Genomic DNA, 9,542 nt, shown 5'->3' on the forward strand with positions numbered 1-9,542 from the left:
TGAGTGGCTAGGCAGCAGTTCTGCAGAAAAGGACCTAGGCGTTACAGTGGAGGAGAAGCTGGATATGAGTCAGCAGTGTGCCCTTGTTGCCGAGAAGGCTAAGGGCATTTTGGGCTGTATAAGTAGGAGCATTGCCAGCAGATCGAGGGATGTGATCATTCCGCTCTATTAGACATTGGTGAGGCCTCATCTGGAGTACTGTGTCCAGTTTTGGGCCCCACACTACAAGAAGGATGTGAACAAATTGGAGAGTCCAGCAGAGGGCAACAAAAATGATTAGGGGGCTGGAGCACATGACTTATGAGGAGAGGCTGAGGGAACTGGGATTGTTTAGTCTGCAGAAGAGAAGAATGAGGGGGGATTTGATAGCTGCTTTCAACTACCTGAAAGGGGGTTCCAAAGAGGATGGATCTAGACTGTTCTCAGTGGTAGCAGATGACAGAAGAAGGAGTAATGGTCTCAAGTTGCAGAGGGGGAGGTTTAGGTTGGATATTAGGAAAAACTTTTTCACTGGGGGGGGAAGCACTGATATGGGTTACATAGGGAGGTGGTGGAATCTCCTTCCTTAGAGGTTTTTAAGGTCAGGCTTGACAAAGCCCAGGCTGGGATGATTTAGTTGGGAATTGGTCCTGCTTTGAGCAGGGGGTTGGACTAGATACCTCCTGAGGTCCCTTCCAACCCTGAGATTCTATGATTCTAGAATACCCGGACTGAGATCAGGGTCCGTGCCGGGCACTGCACAGACCCCAACTGAGATCAGGGTCCCCATTGTGCCAGGCACTGCACAGACCCTTCGTGAGAATCAGTCCCTGCGACAATGATCTTAGTCTCCCTAGACAATATGTGGGATCCTCACCCCATTTTACAGCCAGGGAAACCGAGTCACAGAGAAGAACATTCCAAATTGTGTTGAAGGTTTGCGATTGGCTCTGGTGCTGAACAAAGTCACAGGAACTGCAGCACTACTTCCCCTAGAGACGTACTTCCCCTAGAGAGTACTTCCCCTACTTCCCTGGCCTTCCCCAGATCCCACACGTCCCGAGTTCCCTGAGCTCCCACTGCCATGACCTCCCCCAAACTGATCCCTGGTCTCCTCCAGGCTGCCATCCCTGCCCACACACACACCTTCCATGGGTTCCTGCAGCTCAGTTGTCACCTGGGGGTCCCTGCTGGGCCAAACCCCATTTCTCCCCTGTACTCCCAGACCCTTTGTGACCTGGATAGCGCAGTGGTAGAACCTGTCCCGTGGGTGCAATACCTGCCTGGGACACTAGGGAAGCTCAAAGAAAGAAAAATGTGTTGCTGCCTTCAGGACTCCTGCGTTCTCTCCCTGTCTCTGGATAGCGAGTCGAGTCTAGTGGTTATGGGGGTGGGGCTGGGAGTCAGGTCTCTGGAATTCTATCCCCAGATCTGGGATGGGAGTGGGGTCTAGTGGTTAGATCAAAGGGCTGGCCGCCACAACTCTGTGTCCTCTCCTGCCACATTCTATGCCTCAATTTCCCCACCCTGGGAGGGAGCGGGGTGGGATCCCAAAGTCATCCCCAGACAGCCGCCGCCAGTGCAATAGAACATCATTTATTCAGCGACAACGTTAACCTTTCCCCTACTGCCAGCTTCCCTTCCCCAGTCAGACGTCAGCATCCCCTGAGTCTGACCAGGGCAGCGGGAGGTTGTCAGGTGACGCGGGGCTACGGGTCACCTTGAGGCAGCGGCAGAAGAGTATAGGCCGGTTCCCCAAGCCCAGGTGATACTGCCACCAGTAGAGCTTCTGCCGAGGCTGAAGAATGATCCGCAGCTCCTCTCCCTCTTCGGCCACGGCCTCCCACTCCTCCTGCTCCGTCCTGAGCCCCAGCCCGCCATAGGCAGGGGGCAGGGAGAACTGGGCCTGGAGCAAGGCCACTGAAAGGTCTGCAGGTGCCGGGGAACCAGCCGTGGAGAAGGTCCAGTTGGCCAATTTCTCTTCCATGCGTCCCACCTTCCGGGTTATCTCGTGGCTGCCGGGGAGCGGCCCGTCCGTCTCGTTCTGGATTAGCTTGATGCATTCCCATGCCCCGAAGGTGCCCCTGTGGACCAGGGAGAGGCCGCCGGGGAGGAAGCTGGCCACGTCCGCGTGGACGGGGAGGACCTCCTGGTGGCCCGAGCTAGAGAAGACCTGGCTGTATAGCCCCCGCTGCTCGTCCACACCCAGGAAAGCCAGGTGGGTAGCATCATGCGCATAGTAGTAGAGTCCATGGCAGGACGCAGGCTCCAGGGGCATCTCCTCTGCTTCGGCCCCCGTGGTCAGGTCAGCCACAGACAGAACCACGCCACGGGCCAGGAAGATGACGGAGAAGCGGCCGCCCCACGAGGCATAGTGGTCTCCGCCGCGGCACGTGGGGTGCAGGGGGAGGGCGTCGGGGCTGGGGGCGACACCCAGGTCCGTGGTTCGGTGGAACGTGTCCCCCCGGAGGATGCAGACGGAGGAGCCGGCAGCGTCGCTCACGTAGTGTTCCCCGCCCCGGCAGGCAGGGTGCAGGCCCCGGATCTCCACGGCCTCAGGGGAGTGGCACTCGGGCGCCTGGAGGAAGCAGCCCACGTCGGAGCGGACGACGAAGAAGCTGTGAGGGGTGGCAAAGACATCGGTGCCAGGGGAATGTGCCCGTGGGACGATCCCGGCCATGGGGGCTGAGAGCCTGCAGGACAGCAGAGGGGGAAAGTGAGAAGGGGGGATCCTGGGGAAGACCCTGCCAGGCGAGTCCAGCCAGATCCTGTGCGGGGGGAAGGGCACCACTGGCCAGGGCAGAGGGTGGGGAGAGAATCGGGTGGGCTGATGCCAAGACCGGCCAGGCCCCAGAAGGGGGGGTTGGGGAGAGGATGCGTGTGGGGGAGTCACACCAAGGGGGGGCAGGCCCTGGGTGTGTGGGAGCGGGAAGGAGGCCTGGGCCCCGGGTGGGGGTGTGGAAGCTGGCTCTGCAGCGGGCTCCCAGCAGCCCAGCGTGGCCTCTGCTCCCCCCACCCCAGAAGGGGGGACCCCCCCCAAGAGAGGCCCCACTTGCAGAGCCCCCCGGCAAGGGGCGATGGGGCAGCCCGCAAGGGGGCGGGGATGGTCCGCGGATCTCACCGGCGCTGGGAGTGGAGACGCGGCCGTGCGCCCCTCTCCAAGGCGCTGCGCTCCCGGCCCCTGCGCCCCTCCCCAAGGCGCTGCGCCTCACCCGGCGGGGAGCCCGGAGCCTTGCCCGGGGCGGAGATCCGCTCGGCCCGCCCCCGAACGGGATGTCGTAGCTAACGGGAGGGGAAGCGGCCGCCGGCTCCTCCCAACTGCACGGGGCGGGGCCGGGCTTCTGTCGGGGCGGGGCAGGACTCCGGGGTTCTCTCTCTGCCTTGCTGGGACAGGGGGTGATCTAGCGATTAGAGCTGGGGACCAGGACACCTGGGCCGGGGGCTTTAGGAAAGGGGGAAGCATTTTTGAATAGTTGACGGGCCCCCAGCAGGATGACTATATAATAAAAAAAAAAAAAAAAAAAAAAAAACAACATGGTGCTTGTAGCAGTTGAGTCTTTAGTCTTGGCGCACTTGGGGGTCCTTCACTGCTCAGGGGGTCACTGGTGGCTGGGAGAACCCACACTGAAGCCGCTGAACTGACAGAGCAAAGAAGACCCGCGCCGCAAGTGTGTCGGTGAAGACCCCGCCGCCAGGTGAGTAAAAATTAAAAAGGCACCTCTAGCAGGGAAGAGATTCTCTCCTTGCTCTGGGACCTGGGAGTGGGGTCTCGTGGGGGAATTGGGACCAGGACTCCTGGGTTTTTTCCCCTGCTATGCGGGGGGGGGGGGGATCCAGTGTTGGGGGGGGGGAGGGCGGGAGGCTGCCTGGGGTCTCTCCCTGGCTCTGGAAGTGAGTCATGCCGAGCTGGAATGCAGCTGGGAGGCAACTGGCCCAGATTCTGCCAGGCTTGCCCTGGATCTGCGGGCCCATCGAGCCTGGCCTGTGAGAGTGGCACCCCCTGGTGGTGAACTGTGGAGTAACCTCCTGCCCCCTTTCCTTATTGCTGGGCCATGCCCTGAGCTGCAGCGTTCCCCCGGCTCCCCACCCCGGCACACGGCTCCTCTGCCTTGCTGGCACTGATCCCCACGAACTTCCCATTGGCCCTTGAGCCTGTTAAATTCGTGTGGCAGCGGGTTCCACAGGTCATTCCTGTCCCCATGGCTCTCGGTCCCGTTCCTGCTGCCTGCTCCCCCCCGACCCCAGCTCTGTCCTGTGGTGATACCCGAATAACTCCATGCCGGGGGCTCAGGAGGGAGAGGATAGGACAGACACAGGGAGGGGGATGGGGAAGGCTCACTGGGGATTAGATGGGTTTACTGTCTGGGTACCTCCCCCTTACCTGCACCTTGTGTCCCCTGCCCCAAGCGCCATTATAGGGCAGCTCTGCCATGTGGGGGCACCATGCCCCAAGCAGCGCTCCTGACTGGCGGGGGAAGAGCAGCGAGTTCAGACTTGGTTCCGCAGTGGCTACCGTGGCCGGGAGTGGGCAGAAGCCAATCAGGGCCAAGTGGCCAGTTCAGGGGGAGCAGGATGTAACCGACTGGGGCTGAGCATTCTCCAGGTTGTGAGGGCCGGTGGCTGTGGCATGGGGCCTTTCTCCTCTAGGGGGCACCAACTCCCTCCCAGTCCCAGGGTGAGGGAATTGGTGGCTCAGGGAGGCGGGAATGGGACACGGGGCCTTTCCCCTCTAGGTGAACTGGGGGGACGGAAGTTAGAGAATTAAATCAAGGCAGCTCAACCTGCTGCTAGCACTTGCAGCCCTGTACAAAGACAATTATGATCGTCCCGGCTCTCTCCCGCTTTTTAATCTTTCTACAGACCCTGAACCAAGGAGAAACTCAAGGAAATTCCACCCTAGCAACCTGGGGAATGCTGAAAAAAAATCAATGATCTATCCAGGCTTGACAAATTCTTTGTGCTTCACCAGCAGATCCGACCCCAGAACGATCCCAAAGCAGAATTCAGGCTGCGGGTTATAGCGAGAGAAGACAGAGAGAACATGCCAGGAAATCACCTGTCCCAGGTGATGCAATTTGCAGAGAAGCTGGGGGAGGGGAAGCAGATGAGCTGGGTTTGCGAGCTGGGAGGAGCACGCCAGGAAGTGCTAAGTATGGATTTGAAGGGGCTGATTTTATCCCATTGATTTCCAGGAGGCCAATGCCTCCCCCCACCCACAGGTCAACAATAGCATCTTGGTGCTGGTGTTCTCCATCCTTACGAATGCTTAGGGGACCGGAGGCAGTGGGATGCGGTCGGGTGGGTTGTTTTCTTTGGTGAAGTGGACGTCCCTGCAGAACAAGACGGGCTTGTGGCCTATGCCGAGGTGGTACTGCCAGATGTAGAGGTTCTGCCTGCACTCCAGGTTCACCTGAATTGACTCCTTCTCAGGCTTCATTCCAGTCCTCCTGCTCCATGTGGACACTTCTCCCACCGTACTCGGCCCTGCAGGAGAACTGGAACTGGGTGATGAGCTTGGTGAGGGCTCCGGCCCCAAGGGACAGCTCAGCGGAGATTCTCCAATTGTGCTCGATCCTGGACATCTGCTGCTTGGTGTAGCCCACCTTGCAGGTGACCTTGTCAGCCCAGGTGATGGAGGAATCGGAGTCGTTGTGCAGGGTCTTGGTGCACTCCCAGCCGCTGGTTGAGGCGCCCTTGGTGAGGGTCCAACCCCCAGGGAAGAAATTGAGCATGTTGGGATGGATGGAGAAGTAGACTGGGGGGGCCGAGCTGCACATGTCATGTCCAGGTAGCACTGAGCCCCCCATTTCTCATCCACATGGATCAGGGGTGGGGCGACAGCGATGCTAAAATAACAGAGTCGCCTGTGGCATTCCAGCTGCAGGGGAGTGTCATCCCCTTTTTCAGCTGTGCTCAGGTCAAGGACCTGGCACATAACCCCCACTCTAGGGAGATGATGAAACAAAGAAACCAGCGTGTGTGTAGTGGTCCCCACCATGGCAGTTAGGATGCAGCTCATGGACCTCGGCCTCAGCGTCTGTGCTCAAGTCCTTCACCACCCGGTCAGAGTCGCCCTTGATGATGTAGATGTTGGATTGTTCATGGGCACCCAGGTAGTGACCCCCACCCTGGCACGCGGGGGGCAGTCTCCAGATCGTGATACCAGTCCCGCTTTTTGGATCCTTTCTCCGCAGGTAGCAGCCCGGCTTGGCACGGACGATGAAGAATCTGCCTTGGCCATGGAAGATGTCTGTGCCTGGGGCGTCCTTGTGAGGGAAACAATGGTCCATCAACAGGAGTCAAATCTTGAGGGAGGAGAAGGGAGGGCAGGACATTAGCTCATCTCATCGTTTGTGAATCTTTAATGCTTGAAGACCCGCTGGTTCCAACAGCGACCAGGCACCCAGGACAGGAGTTGGGCAGATCTGGGAGATGCCTGCAGTGAAGTCTCCTCGATGTGCCCCGCAGGCCTGTCTCCAGGGAGTGACGTTGTCCTGAGGGAGGGTGGGAGGGAGGGGAAAGCCCAGGGTCCTGCTCCGGGAGGTTCCTACTGCACACGGGCTCCCACTCAGCACCGTTGATCTATGTGACTGGGCCTTGTCTCCTCCGTCTCACCCCATAGTACGAAGGGCTGCCCTGTGTGGAGATAAAGAGGGGAGGGAATATCAACAGTGTCCTGACCTGTAACTTTGTGCCCAGCCAGGAGTCCGTGAATTGAGCTCCCAGGAAAACAACGGACCAAAGTATCCTCAGTCCCAACCTGCAGCCCCGCAGCTATCCCAACCCAGGCTCAGCTCTCCCACCCCCAGCTCTGCTGGTGCCCCTCAGTCCGAACCCGCAGCCCCCTGCTAACCCAGCCCTGGGGGTCCCCCACCCCAGGTTCCAGCTGACAGTCCCACCTGGTAGATGCTCTTGGCCAATGACAGCCCCGCTTGGGGACAGGAGTGAGCTCCCGGGCCGTACCGAGATGACCCTAGGGACCCTAGGGAAGAGCAAAACCAACCTTGCAATATTCTGGGTGTAAAAGCTGCAGGGAGCTGTTTATTAGAATCCAGAATCATAGAACTACAGACCTAGAGTCATAGAATATCAGGGCTGGAAAGGACCTCAGGAGGTATCTAGTCCAACCCCCTGCTCAAAGCAGGACCAACCCCAACTACACCACCTCCCGAGGTAACCCATTCCAGTGCTTCACCACCCTCCTAGTGAAAGAGGGATTCCTAATATCCAACCTAGACATAGAATCCTAGAAGATTAGGGTTGGAAGAGACCTCAGGGGCCATTACCTTTCCAGCAGGGCTGGATTAACGTTTTGTGTGCCCGGCTCCAGACATATCTGGGCCCCCATGGGGCATGATTGTAAAAGCCAGGAGATCGACACGGGAGTTGTCTTTGACACAGCACACAGCGCCACAGGTTTTATTTACGGTATTTACATGTTTAAATTGCAGATGGAGGCAGGGTAGCGGCAGTGGCAGCCCTAGGGCGAGAAGAATGCAGGCACTGGTGCATATCAACTACATGCTAAAAGAAAAAAAATTGAACAGGAAACACAGTGCGTAAAAGCAGCTAACAAAAGTCAAAGCTGGTCAGAACCCAGCCATGTGCTGCTCCCCCTGAAAGGGAACCATCGCACTAGCTCACCCCTCCCATTTCTCATCTCAGCGACTGGGACTTGGATGAGATTTTTGTATGAATTTGGGGAGAATTAAAAAAAAACAGTTTAAAACATTTTAAAAATATGGAAAACTTTAATACATTTTATTTAAAGCATCATTATTCCTACTAGTCTTGCTAGTCCTTCCCCCAGGCAGGGAGGCACAGAGACTAGGATCAGGACCAACCCTCCAAATGGAACCAGACCCACATCTCTCCCCACCCCAAACAGGACCAGACCCCCTTGCAGATCAGACTCCTCTATGAACTGACCCCTCTTGCCCCAAATCTCCCCACTGCCTCCCAGAACAGGGCTCCTCCCGAACCTCTATTCCCAAACCACAATGTGCAGCCAGACCACTCTCAGGCCCCCAACTCCAGACCCACCCCCTGCTGTGGATTTACCTGTTTTCCTCGGCACAGAATTGACCTGGGCCAGGCCATACCTGGCTGCAGCTTGGCCAGGTGCACCTCTCCACCGGGCCAGGAGCACAGGTGGCCCAGGGGCGCTCCGAGGGGCAGAGGGCTCAAGTCACCCCCTGGGGTGTTGGTGGGGGGGATGGGGCAGGGGGTGCTGGGTCTCCCTTGGGGGCACTGGTGCGGGGGATGGGGCAGGGGGTGCTGGGGTCTCATGGGGCAGGGGTGCTGGGTCTCCTTGGGGGCACTGGTGGGGATGGGACAGGGGTGCTGGGTCTCCCTCAGGGGCGCTGGTGGGGGGATGGGGTGGAGGGGGTTGCTGGGGGGGGGATGAGACAATGGGGCTCCAGCTGCTCCGCAGCCAGAGAGCCCTGACCCGGGTCAGTGACCCCTCCCCCCGCCCCCCAGCTATACTCAATGGTATGAGCCACTGGGGGGAGACGGAGACGGACACCCCACACTGCCACTGCCTGCTCTGGCCAGCCGCTGCCCTCACCCCACTCACCCACAGCTCTTACCGGTACGGGCCCACTCTGCTCCCCCCGCCTCAGAAGGGGCGGGGCCTCAGGCAGAAGGGGCAGGGCCAGGGTGAACATGAGTTACATTTGTTACTGGTACAGTCCAGAGACAAGTGACCCACTTCTCCTACATACTTCATACCTCCCATTGCACGACTTCGATATAGAAAATAAAGCTACTACTGCCAGGACTGTCTGTCATAAAACTTTAATATTGGAATAAGCCTGAAAAAGTGAAAACTCACTGTCACATTTTTCTCCGTGTCCTCCAGCCAGGCTGCCGACACGGCTTGGCTCCGCGTTCCCCTGACCCCTGCACTCAGCGGGGGCTGCAGGGGCTCCCCTCTGGCTTGTGGCCAGGAGCAGAGGGACTGGCTGAGGGAGAAGCCTCCCCAGGACGCCTGCTGCCTGCGTAGGAACAGTTTAAACGTTCACTCTCTGGTTCAACTCGCGGGTTTAGGGGCCATTTTTGGCATCCTTGTTCATTTCACTCACAGCTGTTGGGGCTGGAGGAGGAGGAAGAGAAACCAGTGTGACAGTGAGTTTTCCCCTTCCACGGGCTTTTATTAGCTCTGGATTTCAGCTCTGCAGCCAAATGCCTGTTGTATTCCGCCCCTGCCTTGGGCTCACCCCGCCTCAAAAAAAACAACAACAAAAAACTGTGAGTGAAATTAACAAGGATGCCAGAAATGGCCCCTAATCCGGTCTGAACCGCGGAGTGAACAGCTAAGTTTAAACGGTTCCTACGTGGGCAGCAGGCGTCCTGGGGAGGCGTCTCCCTCAGCCAGTCCCCCTGCTCCCTGCTGCAAGCTAGAGGGGGGCCGCTGCAGCCCCTGCTGAGTGCGGGGGTCGGGGGAACGTGGACCCTAGCTGCAGGCAGCCTGGCTGGAGGAGGAGGGAGGAGAGAAACTAATGTGACAGTGAGTTTTCCCTTTCCAAGCTTTCATTAGCTTCCAGTTTGAACTGTTTGTT

The 9,542-nt window shown here is 58.4% G+C and overlaps 1 protein-coding gene across 1 annotated transcript; it reads right to left on the reverse strand.

Moving 5' to 3' along the window:
* Positions 1 to 1,554: 1,554 nt before the first annotated feature.
* On the reverse strand, positions 1,555 to 3,257 carry LOC120380367. Its single transcript, XM_039498051.1, has 2 exons — positions 3,101 to 3,257; positions 1,555 to 2,672 (listed from the first exon to the last, which is right to left on the reverse strand). The coding sequence occupies exon 2, from the start codon at positions 2,657 to 2,659 to the stop codon at positions 1,628 to 1,630; it is 1,032 nt and encodes a 343-aa protein (XP_039353985.1). The 5' UTR covers positions 2,660 to 2,672; positions 3,101 to 3,257; the 3' UTR covers positions 1,555 to 1,627.
* Positions 3,258 to 9,542: the final 6,285 nt, after the last annotated feature.

Source organism: Mauremys reevesii, linkage group 13 (genome assembly GCF_016161935.1).
Source record: "Mauremys reevesii isolate NIE-2019 linkage group 13, ASM1616193v1, whole genome shotgun sequence".
Taxonomy (NCBI): domain Eukaryota; kingdom Metazoa; phylum Chordata; order Testudines; family Geoemydidae; genus Mauremys; species Mauremys reevesii.